Here is a 26861-nt window from a genome sequence, read left to right as displayed (position 1 = left end):
ATGGAACAGCTTGCTATGAACAGAGTCACCAGAAAGATTCTCCCCCTTTGCCATTTTGTTTTGCTTGTAAATTGATTCCATAGCAGAATTCATTAGACTAATGTAACCAAATCGCAGATACTCAAGTAAGCAACAAAATTAATAGCAAGTCCTTTTATGCAGAGAGTCTACTGGTATATCAGACCAGCTAAGTAAATTCTAGTAAGTAACTATTGTCTTGCACAGACACATACAAGAAATTATTAGTTTAAAATACATGCCCAGAATACCATAACCCTTGGTGTCCTGTGGTGTCATGATTTTGGCCCTTACTGATGTATTCTTTTCAGATAAAACTGTTGGTGCCAACATCATTGAGAGCCTTTATATCCTGCAAACCTAAAACATCGTGCAGCCTTAATTTTGTCCCCTTTCTGAATAATGTGAAAATTAAAAACCAGTGGAAAGTGGTCTGTTAAGACTCTGAGCTTCCTATTGAATAGGTAAGACCTTACATGCCTGATGGACCACACAAGTGCATAGCATTCTCTTTCTATTGTAGAGTAATGTTGTTCAGTGGGAATCACTTTTTTTTTACTTAAGAAAGCAATAGGATGCTTTTTATTGCCTTTGCCTGCTTGCATTAACATGGCCCCCAGGCCTGCTTTAGAGGCACTAGTACAGAGTTCAAATACCTTATCAAAGTTTGGACTGCCTAGGACCAGTTTCTCTGACAGAATTCTTTTCACTTTATTAAAGCCCCCCCAACAGGCTGTAGACCAAACCATCTGTCAGGATTCCCTTCCCACTCTGAACTCTAGGGTACAGATGTGGGGACCTGCATGAAAGATGCACTAATCTTATTTCTACCAGATTAGGTTAAAAACTTCCCCAAGGCATAAATCCTTCCTTATCCTTGGATGGGTACTGTTGCCACCACCAAGTGAGTTAGACAAAGATTCAGGAAAAGGACCACTTGGAGTTCCTGTTCCCTAAAATATCCTCCCCCAAGCCCCTTCACCCCCTTTCCTGGGGAGGCTTGAGAATAATATACCAACCAGTTAGGTAAACCAGATTCTTAAAAAAAAACAGAACTTTATTATAAAGAAAAAAAATTAAAAGAAGCACCTCTGTAAAATCAGGATGGAAGGTAACTTTATAGGGTAATCAGATTCAAAACACAGAGGATTCCCCTCTAGACAAAACTTTAAAGTTGCAAAAAACAGGGATAAACTTGCCTCTTAGCACAGGGAAAATTCACAAGCTAAAAACAAAAGATAATCTAACATGCCTTGCCTTATTTACTTACTCTTTTTGCAATATTCAGACTCATTTTAGAATGATTTTAGAAGAAGGAGTTTTCTGCTCTGATGCTTCTCTGCTTCCCCAGAGAACACACAAAGAGCACAAACAAAGCCTTCCCTCTGCCCAGATTTGAAAGTATCTTCTTTCCCCATTGGTCCTTTTGGTCAGGTGCCAACCAGGTTATTTGAGCTTCTTAACCCCTTACAGGTAAGGAGGAATTCTAGGCTACCCTTAGCTGTACGGTTATGACACCACCTTTGTCAGAAGATCTTTTTGAAGAGGGCTTCTAATGGTGTCTACAAACCCCAAACTGAGCATAGACAGAAGGGGGAGGAAAGCCTCTCCTGTTTACAGACCACACCTCCATACAGCTGCCAAGCAAGGAGGCAGGCACCCACAGCTGCAGCCAATAGAGGAAAGGAGGCCTGCTCTAAAGGAGAGAGTTCAGCAAAGGAAGAGAAGGCAGAAATGCTCAGGATAGCAAAGACTGGATTTGCACTTTGGTTGGGGGTACAGACTAGTTAACAGTGGATTCTACTTTCAGTGGATCTGGGCAAATCTAGCTTCTTCCTACCCAGTGACATAGATTAAGGAGTTTTCCCTCCTATTTACACTTACTCTATTTCTGAGTCTCGTTGGTTCCATCTCCACATGATCCTTCTGATCTTGCCAGGCACTGCTAAAGATTACAATATCATCAATGCTGGCCTGAACAAAGTCCTATAACCTGACTAATATTTGATTAACCAGCCTCTGAAATGTATCTCCTGCATTAATTAATCCAAAAGGTAACACTTTAAACTCAAAGCATTGAATTAGTAATGAAGGTGGATTATTTTTTTGTGCTTCACTGTCTAAGGGGATTTCTAATACCCTTTTATTAAATCCAGGGTGCTTAGGAACTTTGCCCTGCCTAAAGCATCTAGCACATAATTGATTCTGGACATAAGGTATGCATCAGGAACTGTGCCAATGTTAAGCTTTCTGTAATTAATACAAAATCTTATGGTCCTGTCCTTTTTGGGGACTATAGCTACTGGAGAAACCCTGGGATTGTTTTGACTCTGTAATTATTCTCATGTCCAGCATGCTTGCTATTTCCTTACAAACTTGCTGCATCATTTTATCAGTTGTTTGGTGTGCTTTTCTGGGTGCAAAGGCTGTAAGCCGGAAATGTTATGGACCATTTAGGATTATTTTGTGAGCCTGACCTGCTGGAAAATATCTAAGGGTGACTTTTCAGCACAGCCATCATCTCTCTCCTCAGTCCAGGTTAACATTTCATATAAATCCATGCTCTCTACGGGGGTATCATTATGACATTCAGTCATCAAATCAATAGAAGGGGCTGACTCTGTCCTCTGCTCAGCATATCCTGTTTAAATGGCTTTCCCCTCTGCTTCAGTGCCACCCTCCCAGGAGTCCCTTAAGCAATTCAGGAGACTTCTGACCTTTCTCCCATAGAGGATGCGAAATGGGGCAAAACTGGTGGACTCTTGGAGCACCTCCCAGTAAGCAAACAACAGATAGGGTAACATTATATCCCAGTCACTTCCCCTCTTGCTTGCATGCATTCTCAGCAGAAATGTTAGGGTCCAATTGAACATCTCAAATAATCTATTTCTTTCTGGGTGATATAGGACAGATTTTACCCTCCACAACTCACTAAATAGCTGAAATGTGACATTTGACCCACAATCCGATAAGATCTCCTTTGGAAAACCTACCGTGCTGAATATAGAAAAAGGTGCTTTAACAACTGTTTCCGCTTCCACGTTTGACAGAGAAACGGCCTCTGGATATCTGTTGGAAAAATCCACCACCTCTAATATAAATCTTTTTCCTCTTTGGGCTGGCCTGGGTAATGGCCTATGATATCCATAGCAACCCTGATAAATGCTTCCTTGACTAATAGTAAAGGATGCAAAGGAGCCTTGCAGAGACCTATATACTTTTTTTGCTTTTGACATAAGTTACAAGGCTTGCAGTATTCCTTTACCTCATTTTGAATATTGGGCCAACATACATCTTTCTTTAGCCTTTCATATGCCCTCTTCATCCCCAAGTGACCAGCAAAAGGGCTAGTATCATTAACTCAGCATGAAGCTTCTGTTCTTCCAAACCAGGAGCTCCATGTAAATCCTTCCCTCATCTGTAAAGAACCTCCCCTTGTGGTATCTTTCTCCGAGGCATTGCTGGGGTAGCCTCCCTTATGCTCTCCAAGGAGGTGTCTGCACTTTGTTCTGAAGCAAACTCCATTTGGCTTTTGCTTGTGCTGAGAGCTGTCTCAAGTAAGGGGGCCACCGCCTCCTTCGTCTCTTATTGCCGCTTTCTGTTGATAAAGTTGCAGAGGACTCCTCTCCTCTTGCAGCTGCCTCTTTCTCCCCAGACCTTACTTCTGGGAAGTTTTGGACATATTCCCTCTTGCTATGGGTCACAATGCTAACAGCTCTGGGGACTGAAGTCATTTCCCATCAATATATCACATGATAAATTCTTAAGAATCTCCACATTCAAAGTACCCCTTAAATCTTCCGACTCTAATTCAATGCTGCCTGAAAGCACCATGGTTCAAAATTGCCCCACGCAAAGGAGTTTTACCTCTTCCCTTGGGAGCATATCAATCTCATTAATCACCTCTCTCGACTAGAGATCTGCGCATCAGTGTGTCTCCACCCCAGGCACACTTTACCATTTACCTTGGCCTCTTTGATAAATTCTACCTCCAGGAGGTCAACTAAGCCCTCTCTGCCATCACTGAAGTCTTTGACTCAAGGTTAGCTACATTAACCTCAATGGATAGGGCATTGTATTTGCATACCCCATACCTAGGACATTGTTTCTTCATGTGGTCAAGGGACCCACATAATAAGCACTTTCTTGGGCCCTCCCCAGGGACTGCAGTCTGATAATTAGGGTTACCAGTAAGGAATTGGTATTGGAGTGGTGTGCTCTTAGTCCCCTCCCCTTCCTCCTTTTCCCCAAGAACAAACCAGGGACACCCTTTTCTGCCAAGGTTTTTCTCTTCTCTTTGGGACCTGCACTCTATGAATGGTCTCACTTGCAGGTATAAGTCAGTGGTATCAACTGCCTCTTCCACAGTTGTGAGGACTTTCCCTACACTGTTGTTCTCACCTCATCAGAGCAGACATCAAAGAACTGCTCCTGGAGCAAACAGATCGACCAACTTGTCAAAATTTTCTGCTTCTTTACTTTGTATCTCTTTTCTCAAATAATCCCCCATTTTATAAACCTATTTTCCTGTGACTAATCAAGTGTTTTTTTTAAGTTTCTAAATGTCAGGCAATATGTCTCTGAAATAATTTGAAACCTTTTTAACACAGACCCCTTAAACAGATCACACAACATAGCATAATTTATATCCATGTCATGAAACACTTGTAAAGTTTTACCAGTCAGTTTTGAAGTAAGACAGTCATTCTCTGGTCATCAGGGATTGTGTATATCCTGCATACGCTTTTAAAGGTGGTCAGATATTCATTGATGCAATACATCTCCCTTTCTTGGGCTTCTGCCACCACATTCACTCCTCTGATTCAAGATTTCATTTTTCTTCAGGCTTTGAACTTTCAGTCTTCCAGTTCCAGTAATCCTTGATAGGCCTCCTCTTGCATTGCTTTCTCTGCCTCCCACTTTTTACTTCTCCGCTAGCATCTCCCTTTTCTGGGCTTTCTCTTTTGCTTCCTGCTCTCTACCTCTCTCCACAATTTCCAGATTTTGGAGCTGAATTCTGCCCAACTCTAACCGCATGGCTGCAGCATTGGAATCTATACCAGGCTAGTTTCCTGAGCCTGCATCCTCTTCGGCCTCCGATACTACCAGTAGATTAAACAGGTTTTTTCCTGATGCTCATCATAGTCTATGAGTAATGCTCTGATCCCCTCTCCCATTTCCCCTGAAGTTTCCAAGCCACAGTCTATATAGTTTTTCCAAATGCAATTTGGTATATATTTAGCACAGGTCTCCAGCTTACTCATCCTGTCCTTTCCTTGTTTTATTTCCCTTACCCAAAATAAACAGAAAATAACAAATCATCATCTTTTTCTTTTCCTGTTTCCAGCCTTCTCACGTTTGAATCTATATCTATCTTATTGGGTAGATAAGTTCTTGGAGCGTGACCCTTGGTTAACCGGCAAATGGGGTTCAGGTACTGCAAACGCCACTGTGACACTTCCTAGGGGTACCCACTCTTGTGAGACACTGCACTACCACCTGCCCTTAGTGTGAGGAAGCCTTGTCCGTATCTCCTGGGGGTCAACTCCCCAACTCCACCAGCCATGGGCAACGCAAGCCCTTCCCTCTAGGTCTGTGCAGGCGCCACTGTCTCGCTACAGGTTAGCAATAGGTACACACCAACTCCCAAGCCCTCTGAGGGTCTCCCTGGAACGTCCGGCCCCTGGTCCACTGGACACTAACAGTATTGACAGATTCACTCTTTCCAAAGAAAAGGTACACCGTAGCTTACCAGTTCCACCTCAGCTCACCACTTCGCTTACCGCGCTGCACTTAATAAAATCAAACATAGGGTTATTTAACAAAGCATAGAGATTCAAGTAATAGCAAGCAGAAGTAATGGAAACAGTTACATATAAAATCATAACATGCATTCTGGAGCCTTGACTTAATTAACAAGGTACAGTCATGTCAAATAAAGTAGTGCTCACCAGTGCTTTACAGCCATTGTGTGGACCCTCTTTTCATGAGACAACCATGCTATCAGCATGCTTCCTCAATAGGGTTGCCAGGTGTCCAGTGTTTGACCAGAACACCCAGTTGAAAACCAACCCTGGCGGCTCTAGTCAGCACCGCTGACAGGGCTGTTAAAGGTCCAGTTGGCGGTGCAGCGGGGTTAAGGCAGGCTCTCTGCCTGCCATGGTTCCGCAAGGCTCCTGGAAGCAGCGGCATGTCGTCCCTCCAGCTCCTACGTGTGGGGCATCCAGGGGGCTTCGCGCGCTGCCCCCACCCCAAGCACCAGCTCTGCAGCTCCCATTGCCCAAACCATAGCCAATGGGAGCTGCGGGGGTGGCGCCTGCGGACAGGGCAGCACACAGAGCCGCCTGGACGTGCCTTCCTGTAGGAACAAGAGAGGGGACATGCCCCGACTTCCTGGAGCCGCCTGCATGGAGCCTGCACTCCTTACCCCCTGCCTCAGCCCTGATTTCCCCCTCCTGCCCTCCGAACACACCAGCCCAGAGCACCCTCCTTCACCCCAAACTCCCCATCCCAAACCCCCTCCTGAGCCCAAACCCCCAGCAGGAGCACTCTCACACCCCTGCACCCTAACCCCCTTCCCCAGCCCGGAGCCACCTCCCAGACTCCAAACCCCTCAATCCCAGCATGGAGCACCCTCCTAAACCCTCATCCCCAGCTGGCACCCTCATCCCTCCCCCACACCACAACCCCCTACCCCAGCCCGGAGCTCCCTCCTGCACTCCAAATCCCGCACCCACAGCCGGAGCCCACACCCCAACTCTCTGCCCCATCCCAGAACCTACACCCACTGCCCATACCCCTTGCCTCAGCCCAGAGCCCCCTCCCATGCTCCAAAATGCTTCAGATCCACCCTCCAGCCCAGAACCCCCTCCTACACCCCAAATTCTTCATTCTTGGCTGTGCCCCCAGCCGGAGCCCTCACCCCCCCACACACACCCCAAGCCCCTGAGTCAGCCCAGTGAAAATCAGTGAGTGAGGGTGGGGAGAGCAAGCGACAGAGGGAGGGGGGATAGAGTGAGCAGGGGTGGGGCCTCGGAGAAGGGGGGGGGGCAGATCCAGGACAAGGGTGTTCATTTTTGTGTGAGTAGGAAGTTGACAACCCTATTTAATCCTCAGTGAAGGATAAAATCTTGTCCTCCCTCTTTTTTAAAAATAAAAAATAAAAAAAAAATGCAATTACATACTATTGTTTCTTACCTCAGGAGGTCCGCTCTTCAAAGACTTACCCTTGTGGTTCCTTTGTCTCTGTAAATCCTCTGGCCCATACTTGTCCCAGCCTATAAGCATAGCCTGTCTCCACAGATGTCCATTGTTCTGTGTGCTGACTGAGTTAGCCCTCATGCTTGCCTCAATTTAGGTGACAAACTTTACTTCAACAGTTTTGGAACATAATATTTTGCATATCTCAAACTATTTCTTGTACAAACATCTTGCAATAATTATGATGACCAGTGGAACTCTGGCTTGTGGTAGGAACATCACATGCCACCCTTTGGTGAACTATTATGTAGATATCAGACCCTGGGGATCCCTGTAAAACTCTATGCATCAACTGTGAACCAGGGACTTCTATCTGCCAACTGGCAGAGGGCACAATATTGTTCTGCTGGAGCTCACATATTAGGACTAAAAAGATGGATTAAGTTATACACAGAAATTGGTCTGGCCTAGTCAAAACTGAGGAACAAATCGTAATATCTAATATTCAGCGATGAAATGAGTGTCCTTACTTAAGTTATAAGGGTTTGGGCATACAGACTTAGGCACCGGTGTGACTGGGTTAATTCTATTTAAGTCAGTGGAACTATAGTAGTATATAACTACTGACATCAGAATCAGGCCTGTGAATTTTCCATGTTGAATAATATCAAATGGCAAAATTTCTCTTTTATTGTAAAGCAGGTGCAAATTTAAAATGGAATTGTGCAAACTTTGGCAGTAATTCTAAACTTTATTCTTTGGTTACAAAGACTCTAAACCTATACAGCTTTTTCAGGTGGTTTGAAATTTTATCAAGTAGCATTTTTCCCTGAAGGCCTATGACTTATTACAATAACCTGACTGTAAAACTGAAATGAGTGTCAGAACTGTTTGGATATAATGTAGGATATTCTGTTCTCACAAGATTAGAATGAGAAATTAGGTCTGCCACAGAGAGAATTTTTGTTGTCTTAAAGCACGGCTTCATATCATAGAATCATAGAATATCAGGGTTGGAAGGGACCTCAGGAGGTCATCTCGTTCAACCCCCTGCTCAAAGCAGGACCAATCCCCAACTAAATCATCCCAGCCAGGGCTTTGTCAAGCCTGACCTTAAAAATATCTAAGGAAGGAGATTCCACCACCTCCTTAGGTAACACATTCCAGTGTTTCACCACCCTCCTAGTGAAAAGTTTTTCCTAATATCCAACCTAAACCTCCCCCACTGCAACTTGAGACCATTACTCCTTGTTCTGTCATCAGCTACCACTGAGAACAGTCTAGATCCATCCTCTTTGGAACCCCCTTTCAGGTAGTTGAAAACAGCTATCAAATCCCCCCTCATTCTTCTCTTCTGCAGACTAAAAAATCCCAGTTCCCTCAGCCTCCCCTCATAAGTCATATGTTCCAGTCCCCTAATCATTTTTGTTGCCCTTCACTGGACTCTTTCCAATTTTTCCACATCCTTCTTGTAGTGTGTGGCCCAAAACTGGACACAGTACTCCAAATGAGGCCTCACCAATGGCGAATAGAGGGGAATGATCAAGTCCCTCGATCTGCTGGCAATGCCCCTACTTATACACCCCAAAATGCCATTGGCCTTCTTGGCAACAAGGGCACACTGTTGACTCATATCCAGCTTTTCGTCCACTGTCACCCCTAGGTCCTTCTCTGCAGAACTGCTGCCGAGCCATTCAGTCCCTAGTCTGTAGCGGTGCATAGGATTCTTCCGTCCTAAGTACAGGACTCTGCACTTGTCCTTGCACTCATCAGATTTCTTTTGGCCCAATCCTCTAATTTGTCTAGGGCCCTCTGCATCCTATCCCTACCCTCCAGCGTATCTATCTCTCCTCCCAGTTTAGTGTCATCTGCAAACTTGCTGAGGCTGCAATCCACACCATCCTCCAAATCATTTATGAAGATATTGAACAAAACGGGCCCGAGGACCGACCCTTGGGCGCTCCACTTGATACCGGCTGCCAACTAGACATGGAGCCATTGATCACTACCCGTTGAGTCCGACAATCTAGCCAACTTTCTACCCACCTTATCGTCCATTCATCCAGCCCATACTTCTTTAACTTGCTGGCAAGAATACTGTGGGAGACCGTGTCAAAAACTTTGCTAAAGTCAAGGAACAACACGTCCACTGCTTTCCCCTCATCCACAGAGCCAGTTATCTCATCATAGAAGGTAATTAGATTAGTCAGGTATGACTTGCCCTTGGTGAATCCATGCTGACTGTTCCTGATCACTTTCCTCTCCTCTAAGTGCTTCAGAATTGATTCCTTGAGGACCTGCTCCATGATTTTTCTAGGGACTGAGATGAGGCTGACTGGCCTGTAGTTCCCAGGATCCTCCTTCTTCCCTTTTTTAAAGATGGGCACTACATTAGCCTTTTTCCAGTCATCCGGAACTTCCCCCGATCGCCATGAGTTTTCAGAGATAATGGCCAATGGCTCTGCAATCACATCCTCCAACTCCTTTAGCACTCTCGGCAGCATCCTTTAGCACACTGCAGTGCATCCAGCCCCATGGACTTGTGCTCGTCCAGCTTTTCTAAATAGTCCCGAACCACTTCTTTCTCCACAGAGGGCTGGTCACCTCCTCCCTATGCTGTGCTGCCGAGTGCAGTAGTCTGGGAGCTGACCTTGTTCGTGAAGACAGAGGCAAAAAAAGCATTGAGTACATTAGCTTTTTCCACATCCTCTGTCACTAGGTTGCCTCCCTCATTCAGTAAGGGGCCCACACTTTCCTTGACTTTCTTCTTGTTGCTAACATACCTGAAGAAACCCTTCTTGTTACTCTTAAGATATCTTGCTAGCTGCAACTCCAGGTGTGATTTGGCCTTCCTGATTTCACTCCTGCATGCCCGAGCAATATTTTTATACTCTTCCCTGGTCATTTGTCCAATTTTCCACTTCTTGTAAGCTTTTTTTTGTGTTCAAGATCAGCAAGGATTTCACTGTTAAGCCAAGCTGGTCGCCTGCCATATTTACTATTCTTTCTACACATCGGGATGGTTTGTCCCTGTAACCTCAATAAGGATTCTTTAAAATACAGCCAGCTCTCCTGGACTCCTTTCCCCCTCATGTTATTCTCCCAGGGGATCCTGCTCATCAGTTACCTGAGGGAGTCAAAGTCTGCTTTTCTGAAGTCCAGGGTCTGTATTCTGCTGCTCTCCTTTCTTCCCTGTGTCAGGATCCTGAACTCGACCATCTCATGGTCACTGCCTCCCAGGTTCCCATCCACTTTAGCTTCCCCTACTAATTCTTCCCTGTTTGGGAGCAGCAGGGCGAGAACAGCTCTGCCCCTAGTTGGTTCCTCCAGCACTTGCACCAGGAAATTGTCCCCTAAACTTTCCAAAAACTTCCTGGATTGTCTGTGTACCGCTGTATTGCTCTCCCAGCGGATATCAGGGTGATTGAAGTCTCCCATGAGAACCAGGGCAAATATAACTCCATGGTGGGGGGGCACAAAGTCAAACCAAGAAATCACAGAGCAGTGTATTTAAGACTGTATGATCATAAGGGTGAAAAATAATAGGATCGGAATTTCAAACCTAGAAAGTTAATGGAAATTTTGCCATTGACTTCAATACGATTAGGATTTCATCCTTGGAAACTCCCTGAATGGAATTGACCTGAGAAAACTAGGAAAGAACAATTTTGAAAGATATTTTATGTGGGATTCAGTCAGTGGGAGACCAAGCACATGGGTGCATTGAAGACCAGATTCCTTTACCCTTTCTCACAATGAGTAGTAACTTACTTCAGTTAGTTCCATAGATTGCAATGAGACTGCTTGTGAACTAATTTACTATTGTTCCACATGAGCAAGGCTGGAGGATATCTAAATGGCCTATACAAATAAATGCTCTTGCGAAAAGGGAGGATGCTTTTTAAAAAAATCTAGTCCTAAATCTCAATCTAAATTAGGAGTTTAGAAGCTAAGGGTCAAATTCTGATCTCCTTCACATGAATACAAATCAGCAATTTACTCCACTGAGGTTAATGGAGTTACTTCTGATTTACATTGGTATACATAAAATGAGAATTTTGCCCAATGTATAATAATCCTATTATATAGTTTGTTCTCACAGTAGAATTTATGGCACAATGAAGACTTCTTTATTAATACTAAGCCATGATTTTATAAATGCTCTGAAATAAGAATATAAAAATCGCATTTGGATTATTATATTTGTTTATTCCATTTGATTTGAAAATTGGTAGATTTGACTTCCAAAATGTACAAATAAAGATTTAAATATTGTTGGAGGAAACATTACAGATGTTTTTAATTATGTAATCTTTACACACACTTATTTCTTGGTGGAAAACATTGCCTGGGTCTGCGCCACTTCTTAATATGCTATTTCTTTAAATACTTTATGCTCATATAAGCAAGCAGAATTATATGTAATAGTGAAGAACATGTAAAAAGTATTATTACTGAGGTTCTAAATATTGCTTTCTACAAGGTAACCCTGCTATTTGGGTTCACTACATAAACAGGAATGAACTCCCTTCAGAGCACTAAAATATTGGTCCCTTTTGGTACGTTAACCATTAATTTAAAACTGCTACTCATATGACTGTGGTAACGCCATTTCAGCTAGTTTCTACGCATAACAAATAATGATATTCATTTTTCTAGGATTTTACTCCCAGGAAATCAATGAGTAGAATACTTTGGAAACATAATTTTCCTAGGTCTTGTAAACCCAGTTCTATTGCTAAAAGGGTATATATATTTAAAAGGTGAAAATAAATACCATTGTAATCCAATGTTTGCATAAAAGTTTCTTAAAATTATTTTCCCTGGGTAAACCAACTATAAGATGATAGTCCTAAAGCAGTTTTCTCATTTATAGGTTCTCTCTTGGTTATTTGGAACTTTCATTCAAATCCTACTGAAGAACAAATGATCTTCCTTTACATAGAGAGTTAAAGGTAAGAAAGATGTTTCCAGGTAATTAAGATAATGCTAAATTTTATGTCTTATCTAATAGTCAAAGACATTAAAGATCCAATGGCCTCCTTTGTCACTCCGTATTTCTTTGAAGAAGCTGGTCCAGTAGTTGCTAGAGGGTAAAAATAAGAACAAACCCTTAGGTCACAATTTGGATGCATGGTTGGGACGCATAGCAGAAGCCACAGTCACCACTATAATTAAGGGTTGCATTAACAGTTTCCATTCTAACCTACTGACCTCAGTCACTCAAAACTATCTGAAACTTTCACCCTTCAGCCACATATGTTCCTGGTTTGGTCTCTCCTCAACAGGGTGTGTGTGTGTGTGTGTGTGTGTGTGTGTGTGTGTGTGTGTGTGTGTAAAACTGTTGATATTTGAGTATGACAGCAGTGAATAAACAATACCTTCCTATTATAAAAAAAATTATTGTGACTCCATGTTTGAAAAGTTGTAGTGTCAAAATAGTTAGGGGTAGAGAACTGAAAGATACAACTGTGCACATCATCTGTACGAACCATCTCATCTCTGGTTCTCCCATTGCACCATGTCCACATGCAGCAGTGCTCACAAACATTTTAGGGCTTTCGGAGTGTTGCATCTATCTATCCCACAGTTCCCAGCAAAGCTCCCTGGAACAGGTTGGGATGTCTATGGCATATAATCTCTATTTGCACCTGCTGATATTTTTTCATTTCTTCCATTGGATACTTGATCTCTCTGCAGGACAGAGGCATCACACGAACCATGAGGCTATACCCTGCTAAATCCTTGGTTTTGCAAATTCATGGCAGAGAGTCACCAGTTTCCCCATAAACACCTGCCAGAGCAACTCTGAATCTGGAGGTTTGGGGATCATGAACTCTGACATCTTTGACTAGTGGCTCTTGAGGAGGTAAGGAATTTGGATTCATTATTTCATAAATTTACTCATTTTATTATCATTTAACATGTATATTGCATTGTTTTAGTTTTGTTTTTTCTTCCTCTTTTTCTTTGTTTTGTAACCTCACTAATTTTTCCTCCTCTCTTGCATTTCCTTCTACTAGCCAGAGATGGGAGCCAGATGCTCTGGACCTGGGTGTAGAGACAGGGTTTCCCTTTGAGCCCACCATCCAGGGGAGAAAAGGGTGTGACCAGTAGTATTGGAATACAATGGTGAAATGGAATGGTCCAGTGGTTAGGGAACTGGCATGGGACTCAGACCCAGATTCACGTCCATGTGTGACCTTGGGCAAGTCACTTAAACCCAGGTCTTCAAAATGTATTTAGAAGCCTAACTCCCATTGATTTCTCCTTTGAGGATCTGGGTCTTAGTCTCTCCGGCAATGTTTACCTACACTGCAGTAAAACACCTGTGACTGTCCTTTGTCAGCTGACTCGGGTTTGGGCTGCAAGGTTATAAAACCACAATGTAAATGTTCAGGCTCAGGGTGGAGCCTGGGCTCCTGGACTCACCCCTCACAGAGTCCCTGAGCCCAAACATCTACACTACAATTTTATAGGCCTGTAGCCTGAGCCGTACAAGCCTGAGGTGAGTGACATGGTCCTGCCATGTGTGTTTTGTTGCAGTGTAGACATAACCACTGTGCTTCCATTCCCTGTCCATATAATGGAAATAATAGCACTTCCCTACCTCACAAAGGTGTTATGAGGATAAATACATTAAAGACTGTGAGGTGCTTACTATAGAAATGCATAAGATAGATAGGTGAGTGGGGTTTCTTGGAGGTTATGGGACCAGAGGTATGATTTTAATGCAGTAGGGCACAGTTATAACCAAATTATGCATATTCACAATGGAACCATTACCTTTTTGAAGACCTCCACACGTAGTCTGTTGCTTTGTATGATTATTCGTTTCTGTTTTTCTTCTTCTTTCTTTTTCACTTCAGGCAAGTTGTTATAAATCCTGGCATAAATTCAGAATATAAAGTTATGATCATTCTACGGTGTCACCACTAACTTAATTTTTGAAAGTGGAAAAAATTCTTCTAGGTGATCACTGGTGGTATTATGCATTTGTAAATATCTGAATTTGATTTCATACAGGTATATATTAGCAATAACACTGGTATCACAATGAAAGATTTTGAACTGAGAAACTTGAGAAATGGTCTTTATTCTGAAATGATTAACTGAAAGTAGAGGGCCAGGTTATCTCAGTGATGTCTGTGCAATTCTGGAGTAATTTCACTGAGCTCAATGGAGATAATCTAGATTTATAGCAGTGTAATTGAGACAAGAATCTGTCCCATAAGCTTCTTGTAGGTATATCACAATACAGATTCCAAGCAATAACCTTCAGTGATTGCTCAAAAATGTGTAAGAAAAATAAAATGATAATTATATTAACTGATAAGATTTTTCTCACTGTCACTGTGACCCTTTCACCAGAAAACAAAATAGTCAATTCTTAATGTAATTGCAGTTCTTGGTTACAATCATAAAAATAACTTTGGGTCTGATCTTTTTACCATCGCAGTCAATAGCAAAATTCCCACTGACTCAAGTGGGAGCAGGATTAGGCTCTCTGTAACAAATATCTTCCTACTCAACAATTCTGCTCTTTGTGTATATTCTGATCTAAATCACAAGTATTCAGACTTAATTAGTTTAGTGGACTATAAAACTTTCCTTTCCCCCCAACCTATTTTGCACTACAGAGTCCATATAGCAGTCTATTCTGACTTATACATTATGAGAAGTGTTTTATTTTTAAGGACAGTGGGACAGATTCTGATCTCTGTGACATTAGGTTACATTCAGAAAAACTCCTTGACATCACTTTTTGCATTTTTTGTTGTTGTAAATGACTATATAAGGTGCAAGGCAATGGAGGATCAGACCCCGAAGTATCTAATAAATTGCAGTCTTTGCTGGGATATGTGCTGTGGTCAAGATTTTACAAAATTAGTGACTCTGCCTTCAACTTTTGGGTGCACAACTTAATACACCTTAAAGAGGCCTAGTTTTCACAGGATGAATAAGTGAAAATCAGGTACTTTTAAGGTGCCTCAAATTGGGCCTCCAAAATCACTAGTCACTATTAAATCTTGACCTATACTCCTCTGCAGAAAGACAGTTCTCACTACTGGAGAAAAAAGATTCCTTATTCACATTCAATGCTTATCTAAGAAGTTAACTTCTGCTAACAAGAAAATGCACTGGATTTTTTATGGTAGATGAATAACAACAAGTATGGCAGAAGATGGAGAAAACAGCCTGCAGAATAAGAGCCCTCAAAGGAATATTCGGAAGGATGTGGTGCAAACTTCATTGTGATTTTGGACTTTCCACATAGGTGGGATTGTGAGAAGTGAAATTATGTATTACAGAGCTGAAACTTCTGGTATATTTTGAGGGCTACAATTAACGCACAATATTATCACAAATCTCTAAAATGTTGTTAATGAATAGATTGGAAGAAATAACATGTAGTAAATTACTAAAGATCGATACATGTAAGAGCAAGTGGAGCATTATGGGCCACAAAACGAAGACAGAAGCCTCCCAAATTATACCCCTCCACAGAGGCCAGCCATAAATGCACCCCCTGTGCTCTCTGAGTGCAGGGATGCTCCCTGCCATCACCCCCAGGGCACTAGATACCCCAAAAAGGGGTGTGAGGAGGCAGAACCAAGACCTACACACACTGGGCAGAAGAACTGGTGTCCATCCAAGGCAATGTAAGCTGCACTCCATAAAGGGGGATAATAGGGGGTGTGTTCTCTCTTCCCTCTCCCTCAGTGCTCATAACAGCCCCCGGAAGCATTGTTTCTCCCTGCAGGGGAGAGCCTCCTGTTGCTTCTGCTAGGACAATACAGCTCCAGACCATTCACTAAGTAGGGCTACAGCCCCTATTCACTCAAGTCATTTTAGGGGGAAGAACATTGTCCATGTTTGTGCATATTGCACAAGGCATGATGTACCACAAACTCAATATTATGATGCTAATTAGGAAGTGCAAAGTCTTGGCACTGGATCCCAGGGAATCAGTGAATTCTAAACTGAAATGTGTTGTACCTTTTAGATCTCATGTGCATCTCCTTCTCCGAAATGAACCTTTCCTTTGGTTTGAACAGGTTATCTCAATAAAAGAAACATATAGTTAATTTCTGAGGAATCTTTATTTAGCATGTTTTAATGAAACAATAACAGCACTGCTTTCCCTAAATTAATTCACATGGTGGTATTTCTGATTAAATCATTGCTGACCTACTGCCTGATCCAGCTTGCATTGAAGTCTAAGGAAAGACTCCTGATGACTTCACCTGGAGTTGAATCAGACCCTTAAGCTGCCCTTTAGAGTGGGAAGGATGGATAAGACCTCTTGCCACCAGTCTCATTACATGGTTCATTTATTTTAAATGCATATAACTTTTGTCACTGTCACAAGCAGCAGTGCATACCTCCAATTCAAGCCATGAACCAGCTGATGATTAGTCTGGCATAAGATGACCTATTTTTCTGTCATTCTTTCCTGCTATTGGAGAGCACAAGTGACTGATTCTCCACTGCCTTGCATCTTCTGTAGTAAATAACATTTTTGCAAAGTGGGTGAGATCCTCTGCCAGTGTCAACTGATTTACACCTGCAGAAACTTGGCCCAGTGGGTGCAATTCTGATTTGACAGAATTTTACACCCACTTTGCACAGGTGTAAATAACTGCACAAGGCAGTGGAGAATCAGGCTCAGTAGTCTTTGCTGACAAGATATGAGGAGACTCTCACAACAACCTCAGCCAGCACTTCCTTGGCCAAGGGGAAATAATTATGGATCAAAATGGTTAGTTTGATTCCTAAGATAGGTAATTTTTATATTCTTCTTTCATAAATTCTTATTAATGCAAAGTAAATGTAGACAATTTAACCCAGACATGTTGCCGGCCCCAGTGTTCCCAACAGACACCTTCCCTGCTCCTGAGTCCTGCCGGTTGAAAGCAACTTTAAATTCTGCCCTGTTGTACATATGTGTTACAATTTTATAATAACTCTGCTATCACCTAGGCTTTTAGTAGCAGGGTGGATGAGTAGTCATCCCACTTGTATCAGGAATTGGTTCATGATTTGAGGGTGAAGACCTTACACCTGTTGCAGGAGTGTGAATGTGTTTACAGGGGAATGAGAGGAAGGACTGCAGTGGGAATGCATTTTAAGGATTGTATTGGAAGAGTGGATGGGTCAGGAGAAAAGGCAAACATTACACAAGACTATTATAAAAGTACAGGACACAGTAAACAAAGCAGAGTATAATCCAAATAATTGGTTAAAATTGAAAACCCAATATTTTACAAATTATCATCAGAAAACATTGCTACATATCACTGAAAAGCTGGGTCCTCATATCATGAGTTTCTAGATCCTCACTGGGCCTTGGACCCATGTGTTTTTTTGTTTGTTTTTTTAAAAAAAGACCATCATAGGGTATTTACTAGCAAGGTCATGGCAGGTGGATTTGATTTAAATCACTAGTCAGGAAGACTCAATTAATCATGGTTTTCTACATAAAAGTGCATTCTTGTTGGTTGTTATAGCCTTTAATACATATTCTTCACAACTCAGAGACAGATGTAGGTTTCATTTTTAGAAGGTGTACACTATACATTTTTAAACAGTGATTCATTTTGAAAACTTTTTTCAGATTAGTTTTACAGCTATATCAGAAAATGAATGATTGTTTGGTTATTTCATTTACCAAAGGTAATTGAAGCAGATATTTATGAAGTCATTGGGAAGTGAACTATCTCCCTCCAATTAAACAGGTTAATAATTAATATTTGGAGGATTTTCTTGCCATGCTGTATTAGAAGGAGAACATCAGCAGACATTTAAATTGTTTTATTTAACTAAAACAACAGTGTTAAGTATTCTGGATTTTTTTTCTTCAACAGCAAACATATAATATTTTAACAAAACAAGCATATGTCCCTCGCTTCTCACATTTATCTCCAGATTTCTTCTCCTTGTCCAGATCTATTCCATCCCCAACAATCTTCTACTCATTTAACTTTTTGAAACTTTGCATTTTTAGAAAGAGGTAAGGGATTGACTCTCTGTACACAAATTTGCAGAGGGACAATAGAGTTGAGGTCTGTTATTTCTCACCGCTCTATTATTTTAAAACATTTTTGCTGTTAACAAGCACGTTACCTCTGGAGCCACACATCCACAGTCTGACAACTGCAAAACTAAGCATCTCTGATGGTATCTTCTTGACTGAGCACTGAGTCCCAGTGGTCAGATAGAAAGATTAACCTAAATAATCTATACAGAAGCCTGTGGACCCCCATAAGATTGAGTCCCTAATCCATGAACTATTGGAACTCATTTACAAAACTTTTCTTAAACATTACATGAATATATTGTCTCATACTATAGAATTGGAATTTATAATCCATATTCCATGATGAGATATCTTTGAGCAATAATGTATCTTAATTAAAACTATCTTTAGGTTTTTTTTCCTCAAAAAGCATTTTATCAAAAAAATCCACTATAAATAAAAAAATCACTGATTTTTATCCACCCTGGGTCAGAGTGGTTTCAGTAATGCAAGTTTACTGGACCACTTAGAGGGATACGGATCCAGGGGCCCTATGTTCTCAGTGTTTTGTCATCAAAGCTAGCTTTATTTTTTATGATAAACACATGCATATTACTTAATACCACTGCATATCAAAGGAATGTAGAAGACATTATATTTCACAGTAAGTGACAAATGTGCCTCTCTTTTGTCTCACTACAAATAAGAGAAAATAATACTGAAGATGAAGAAATAAATATTAAGTTCCAGAACTACTTGACACACAGGTCAGCTCAGAGCTGAGCCTGTATCCACTGCCCGGAGTACAGACCTTCCCCCTTCACATTCTGCTCCTAGCTTTTTAAGACACCACATATGTTTCACTGGTATTTATGGAGGTTGCCCCTGGCAACCAAACAGCCTAGAGCCATTTAAAGGGGCCACACCCAGCATCTCAATTACACTCAGTTTACTGAGGAAAAAAGGAACTTGTCTTTAAGAACACTGTCATTCACATATTTGAGTTACAATGGATGGAACCGTTCAGCAATTTCCCTCCTGAGCTGATACAGTTTTCAGAATGAAAGCTGTGCAAAAAGAAACTCCTCTATGCTTGAGGATTAACCCTTTTTCAAATGCTTTATAACTGGCAAAGAAACCTATAATTTAGCCAAATTTTAACTAAACTTAATCATATTGTATTACAAATTTTAAACAAACAATATCCCCCCATACATATGAGGACACATTGTCTGGTATGACCAAGCAAAGCTTGGCACAGGATGGAGGCTGCAAAGTTAAGTGGGGCCACTTCGGCTCCTCATGTACCTTAGAGCTGCCTCACTGATGCTCTAAAATGCATCCAGCTGCCTAAGGTCACAAGAGGCCAGTTCTGGCAGCCAGGGATCCCTAAAGCTGCCTCTCCTCCTTTCCCTAAGCCACATCCTCTAACCTGCAGAAGGTCACATGAATCCTCTGGGGTCTTGTTAAGTCAGCTTAACAGCCCCTTTGCAATGGAAGGGTGCAAAGGAACACAGCAGAACTAAGAATTTGGCTGATCAGATATTTAAAAATAAAGGACAAACTCCCCTCCTCTGTGGTTGCACAGAACTAAGATGTGGGGATCCAGTATATAGGAATCATACCCCTGCCCAGCATAGAGTCCAGCTCCAGGAGTATTCCTTCCACATTCCTGTGCAGAGCAGGAGACAGCCGGGGAGGAGTGAGGGTGAGCCAGTAGCCCCTGCAGTGGCCTTGATTGTCCTACACTGAGCCTTCCTGAACTCAAATTCAGCTTGGGGCAAGCAGTGGATTTGGACGGATAAGATGAATAATGTAATTTGTGTGCACAGAGCATTTGCTCACATAACTCCCTATACATCAAGATTAACATTTGCGGAAACCTCTAATTTTTTGTCTGGAGAGCAGTGATTTTTTCACAGCTGGGACAAAAATAATCTCTTAAAAGGTTTTACTTTTTTAATAAAAAGCTATGTTGGTGACATTTCCAGCCAGCAAGCTGGAAAGGCTTCCCTCCAGATTCCCACTCATGGAACACAGTGAAGAAACGTCAGCTGGCTTCAGACTAATCAGACTCCTGCCACAAGCTTTGGGCTCCCCGCCCTGGAGTGCAGTGAAGACAACAGCAGCTGGCTTCATCTCTTCCGAAAGCAGTTAATCTCCAGGTAGGTTTCACCTGAGGACTAGCTAATTTCCAAGGGGTGGTTGGTCAATAATTGCAAGAAGAGGAAGGAGAATTTCCTGCAGCTGGGAAATGAGGTTAGGCTGGGACTCATATTTATGTGTCTAGTCCAGCCATACATGTCCCCCAGCCTACATAAGATTTCTCCGCAAATGCTATTTACATACTATTCCCTCTGGTTATGAAATGGCAGAAGAGCTGCAGCTTGAACTGGAGGTCAAGCCAGCACCAAGCTGCTTCTTTGCAGAGAAGCAGGGCCACCAGCAGGGCAGAGATGGACATGGAGAATAAGGCTGCCCACCTGCTCAAATAGTGGGGGATAAGACATCTCCTTCAGGGACTCTTGAGGAAAGGAGTAAACTATTCCTCAGTGCCTCAGCACATAATGCTGGGAATAAACAGGGTACAAGAGGGTGTGCTCTGAAATGCAGGGCCATGACTTTTCTGTGACTTCTTAATAATAGGTTGAGACTATTCTCTAATTTTACCACAAGTCAATGTGACAAAATGGCCTCCATGTTTGAATTACAGAGAATTACCACAGAGGCAGGAAGCAGGATGCATATGCCTTCTATTGCTCTAGAGCAATAATTCCAGCTGACCTAGGAGCTGTCTTGAAGGGCACTGGAACAAGACACAGCCAGCACACCTTGGCAGGAAAGAGAGGTTGCCATGGTAGAGGCTTCTAGAGGAAAAATAAAAGGGTGAATCCTGAAAAATCTTCCCTGGAAAATTAATAAAAAAAAAATCTTGCTTATAAAAATATCTGCTGTATAAAAGAACAGCCGTAAGACTTATAATTCAATGTCATAGGCAAACCATGCAATACCCAGTCACATAGCATCTCTCAACTAACTCTCAGGGCAATACTCAAGATAAAAGAATAACTTAAAATATGGCTTTACAAAAAGGTGAAACCTTGGGGGATTGCACCAGGAGAAAATCTTAAAATCGTTTAAAAAGGAAATGAAAAGCCAATGCAAATTATAGAGTAAAAATAATATGTGCATAGTACTTAATTATTGTTAACATCCAAGCAGCAAAATACAGTTCCAAGTGGAAGTCAGCCATGCTGGCTCTTCAAAAGGGCCACCATGCTAAGAATTATAATAGCGGACCAAATGCATAATCAAAACCTGAATTAACATCCCTATTGAGCGAAGATCAGACTAAGGCATAAAGTAGACAATGCACCAAGATGACAATAGCCCAACTTCTAAATTACATTTGTTAGATTATTACAATTCAGCATCAAATTCATAGCTTTGATTTTTAATGTGAAAAATATTTGAAGCAGGGAAAAGTACTGAGTTCTAAGATTGACAGCTACTCAGGGTTTTTGCTGAGAAATTCCACAGAAAAAAAAGTTACTATGAGATGTTTCATCCATGTTTTATTCAAATCCTGTAAGGCTGCTGAGATACTGGTATTTATAACAATACCATGCATAGCAGTGATTTATTTGTGACATTCCTTTAATGGGGTGAGGAAGCCACACCAAGGTCTTGAAGTTGCTAACCAAGATAAATAGCTCATCATCATCAATATATTTTTAACACATGCTAATGCTAACCCCAGAGATGGTTTAGAAGAAAAATACATTTCCTGGCTGGAAAGCTATTAAATGTTTAGACAGAGGACAGATAGCTTAGGAATGAGAAGAGTAGGAATAGGTTCCTTGGCTTCCAACGTAGAAATAAATCACGGAGCCACTGAAATAAAGAGAGACAAAATGTACGGTGGGCTAGTTTCTGCCAACTGGTACATGGATGTGCCTTCCACTTATGAGTGGGAGCCCTAAAAATGGGAACACAGCTAGAACGTGACCCTGCATTGTATCTTGCCAGCCACGAGAAAGAGAAGCACTTGCACTTTTGGTGTTGCACTTGCAGGTAGTTATACTCATGGGCTTCTCTCCCGTTCAACTAAAACAGGAATCCACCAAAAGCACAAACTGACTGACAAATTAGCCAATTACTTCCCCCAGTTCAGTGGTTTGACTTTCTTTAAAACTTCAGCAGCAAACATGCACTGCAGAATATTTGTTTTAATGTCTGGCACTGCACTATGCTGTCTATTGCAGAGATGCCGTTGAGTACATACAGACTTCATGGCTACTGCATTTTTAAATCATTAGTCTGTGTGTCCATTTTAAAAAGAAAATTAACCCTGAACATAAACTGAATACATGGGCCAAATTCTGCTTAGTGACACCCATGCCACGCTGCTAACTGAGGGAAGAATTTTTCCCTGTGATGTTTTCAGAGTAGCCAAATTCAGATGTGCTGTATGTTATATGCCGGTCAGCTGTACAAGGGAGTTAAAGGGTTTTTTCTTGACCAGGATTTAAAGGAGTGTTGTTAGTTAATGCATGCTAACTAACACATTCTAAAGGTCTAGTGTGGACAACATGGTGGATACATTAACATGAGCTCCTGCTTAAGTTTCAACTCAACCAGCTACCTCATGTTTAAGTCTACACTGCCTAGTGTATACTACACCCTTAGAACACATTCTACCAGCACACTTTTTATCCTAGTCAAAACAAACCCTAAAGAAGTAGAAGAGAGTCTAAGGGCCTGATTATCCTCTGTTGTGCAGCCTGTGTGGTCATTTACATCAGTGCAGAATGGATGAAGTGTAGGAGTAACATGCTACCATTTTGATCTGGTGACAGTGGAGAATCTGTCCTAAATTGGTGTAACTTATATGGCAAAGGGCCAGAAGAAGGTGTAAGTTAAAGTGTGTAAGCCTGATTCTCTGCTTCTTCACCCCTTGTTAATCATTTCCCCCTGTACAAATTTGATCTGTGCTCTGGATATCCATCCTCACGGGCCTTTCTTAACATGACAGGTCCAACAATGGGAGACTTCACCAGTTATCCCATAAAACCTAAAAAGAAAAGGAGTACTAGTGGCACCTTAGCGACTAACCAATTTATTTGAGCATAAGCTTTCGTGATGCATCCGATGAAGTGAGCGGTAGCTCATGAAACCTTATGCTCAAATAAATTGGTTAGTCTCTAAGGTGCCACTTGTACTCCTTTTCTTTTTGCGAATACAGACTAACGCGGCTGCTACTCTGAAACCTATAAAACCTGACAAGTTTGTTTATGAAATCCAGATAGTGCCAGTGTAAGGCTAAAAGCTTCTGGACCAAATTCATCCCTAGTGTAACTTCAGTGAAGTCACACCAGGGATGAATTCAGTCCCTTGTCCAAATTTACTTTTCTGTCATTCAAGATCTTCTGGAGGGCTTAGCCCATAGGTCAGAAAACTTTGGAATAACAATTGTCTTGTACAGTATAGCACTCTGGGGCACTAGGACCCAAGCATGTCTCTCTCCTCCTCCCCCCATGTGGGGCTGAGGAGAAACTGCAGAGAGGAACAAGCCAGAAGGAGCCAAAGCAGGGATCTTTGGACATTCAGAGAACTTTCTACAGTTTTGACTGGACTTTCTCTGACCTGTGCTGATTGGCTGTTTGCTCCAACCCTCTCCCTTCCCCTCCCTCACAGCCTTTTCACCTTAGCTTCACTGCCCATCTGCCCCTCTTACTCTCATCTCCCCTGCCCTGTCCCTCTCACCCACTCCCTTCAATCCCCTCTACCTTCACTTGTCTTTTCATGTAGCTTATCCCCTCTTCCCTCCCCCAAATGTGGAACTAACGTGTGTCACCATCCCATTGTTCACTCTGCTTGTGTGTTCTACCCCCTCCCGTGCTCTGTGTCTGCCTTGTCTATTTACATTGTTAGCTCTTGGGGGCTGTGTTTGTACAGTGCCTAGCACAATGGAGCCCTAGTCTTGCTTGGCCCACAGGCATTACCATAATAAACATGGTTAATAAAATAATAACAGAAATAGGTGGCTGCTGTTCTCAATTAGATTTTCCTGAGCATACCCTCATCTGTATTCATCACTTTTGGCTCCAAACTACTAGCAAGGTGCCAACAGTGTGAGTGATGCTGTTGCTAGCAATGAATAATGTCTGGGGGGAAAAAATCAGAGTCTTGTCAAAATGAGAGTAATATACAACTTGCAATGGAAATGTGGCTGCAAACATTTAATCAACCACCAAGGCCACCTGAAGGCAGGCAGGCTGCATTATAACAGCTGTGTAATTGCTTGGTTGTGGGTTTGTTTGTTTTCTGGTCCATATTCTCTGATTGCCATTGTCCACATTCCCTATTAAACCTATAATCTAAACGAGAATCAGGTCTACACAGTTCTTCTCAGAACAGCCCAAAGGAAAAAGCCTGTTTTCTACAGTCACTTTGAACACAGTTCAGGAGGTGTTCCATGCATTTGCTTCCAAAATACTTTTGAAGATAGAGAATTTGAGGCTGACTGCTGGATATTAATATACATCAGGAGAAATCAGCAGACATCTATTGAAAGGGTGGATGGTAACTTTATGATTTCCTATATTGCTGTTTCCAGTAAACAGTCTTCCAAAAGGAAAGGAAAATAGAGGGTATACAAATATGTTCTTGTGAATTAAAAAAAAAAAACCTCTAAAAGTGCTTATGTACACTATGATCACAAAGCTGTTCATTAGGAGGATTTAAAGGCCTATAAACAGCTGGTCGTCTAGTCACTAAAGTAATTACATCATGGTTTTTGAGATTTAAATCCAGTTATTTGAACATTGTTTCCATTCAGTTCATCACAGTGGGATCTCTAATTTGTTTGACATAGTCAACAGCAGAATAGTGTTTCTTGGAATAATTAGCACTCGAGAAATTTAACAGTACACAGTGCACAGTACACAGGCTAGTAAAAGAGTTGTAGGTTGTTTGCCTCAGAAATGTACTTGTAATGATAAAATCTTCTGATGGATAAACATTCGCATTTTTGTAACATTACTTCGGGCATTTTGTGAAATTCTGTTCATGAATTACAATTAGAAATCGTAAACAACTTGTTTTTGAAGATGAGAAGGTACAGGGAAGCTGCACAGATGTTAGTATTTATATGGAAATGATATTGGATACCAATTATCTTTCTCCTTTGCGAGAAACAGTAAAGTTATAACAACCTGGGCAAAATGGTTTGAAGATTACGTGTGATCTAACAATCCTATATTCTCAATAAACACACTTCATTCTGTTAAAGTGATGTTAAAGAGCGGTCTCTAAATGCCCATGTTTCTTTTTCACAGTAACATTAAGATAAAAAGTATGTGTTCTTCATGATGAAATAGGTGTAGACCCTGCTTATCTAGGAGCAATTTCAGTGCAACAGCATACAGATTTGTTCAAGCCAACAGGACAAACAGCATCTCAATCACAGTTTTTAAAACCTTTCTGATAAAATCATCTGTCAAATTACTAGAAGCTAGATGTGAATTAGAAGGAGAAAAAAAGATTGATGAAGTAGTGGCTGCTGGGATTTGCAGTGGATAGACTAAAGAGACTCACAGACTTTAGGGACAGAATGGACCATCATGATCATCTAGTCTGACCTCCAGTAACACAGTATTCCACACAAGGTCTCACTAGTGCCTTGTATAATATGACTAACCCTGGAAATATCTCTCCTGATGCACCCTACGTTTGCATTAGCCTTTTTCATGGCGCCTCAGCTTGGCAGCTCGTAGTTATCCTGTGATCAGCCAATACACCCAGGTCTTTTTCCTCCTCTGTCACTTCCAACTGATAAGTTCCCAGCTTAGAGCAAAAATTCTTGTTGTTGGTCCTTAAGTGCAAGACTTTGCACTATTACATTTCATCCCATTTCTATTACTCCAGTTTACAAGGTCACCCAGATCTTCTTCTATGATATTCCAGTCCTCCTCTGTACTGGCTATACCTCCCAACTTTGTGCCATCCTCAAATTTTATTAGCACACTCCCACTTTTTGTTCCAAGGTCATTAATAAAAATGTTAAATAAGGTTGATCCCAAGACAAATCCTTGTGGAATTCTACTACAGCATGACAGTTCACCTTTCAATAGGACCCGTTGTAGTCTCCCCTTTAACCAGTTCCTTATCCACCTTTCAATTCTCCTATTAATCCTCATCTTCTCCAATTTCACTAATAATTTCCCATGCAGAACTGTATCAAATGCCTTACTGAAATCCAGGTAGATTAGACCTACTGCATTTCCTTTGTCTAAAAAAAAATCAGTTATCTCAAAGGAGGTGGTTAGGTTGGTCTGGCATCATCTACCTTTTGTAAAATGATGATGTATTTTTTCCCAATTACCTCTATGTCCTTAACTACTTTCTCTTTCAAAATTTGTTCCAAAACCTTGCATACAACCGAGAGCAAACTAACAGGCCTGTAATTTCCCGCATCACTTTTCCCCCTTTCTTAAAAATAGGAACTATGCTAACAATTCTCCAGTCATAGGGTAACACCTGCAAGTTTACTCACTGTAAGTAGCCCAGGAGTATAATAAGGATGCTGTGCTGCCCAGCCAGAGAGAGTTTCAGAACCTAT

At 41.6% G+C, this 26861-nt stretch overlaps 1 protein-coding gene and 1 long non-coding RNA gene across 6 annotated transcripts in view; one reads left to right on the top strand and one right to left on the bottom strand.

Moving 5' to 3' along the window:
• LOC311524005 overlaps positions 1–16307 on the top strand; it is a 35120-nt gene extending 18813 nt beyond the window's left edge. For all 3 annotated transcript variants that reach the window (XR_014712460.1, XR_014712461.1, XR_014712462.1), the window contains 3 exons: positions 12095–12173; positions 12919–13087; positions 15378–16307. This is a non-coding gene — a long non-coding RNA (uncharacterized lncRNA). The remainder of the gene's footprint in view (positions 1–12094; positions 12174–12918; positions 13088–15377) is intronic.
• Positions 12167–26861, bottom strand: part of LOC311524003 ((E2-independent) E3 ubiquitin-conjugating enzyme FATS) — a 171598-nt gene continuing 156903 nt past the window's right edge. For all 3 annotated transcript variants that reach the window (XM_084634673.1, XM_084634671.1, XM_084634672.1), the window contains exons 7-9: positions 16219–16282; positions 14005–14104; positions 12167–12304 (exon numbers count right to left, since the gene is read on the bottom strand). In XM_084634673.1, the coding sequence (XP_084490799.1) occupies positions 12266–12304; positions 14005–14104; positions 16219–16282 (203 nt within the window). In that variant the 3' untranslated portion in view covers positions 12167–12265. The remainder of the gene's footprint in view (positions 12305–14004; positions 14105–16218; positions 16283–26861) is intronic.

Source organism: Lepidochelys olivacea (assembly GCF_965140295.1).
Source record: "Lepidochelys olivacea isolate rLepOli2 genome assembly, chromosome: 7".
Classification (NCBI taxonomy): domain Eukaryota; kingdom Metazoa; phylum Chordata; order Testudines; family Cheloniidae; genus Lepidochelys; species Lepidochelys olivacea.
This window is presented reverse-complemented; position numbering and strand designations above follow the sequence as displayed.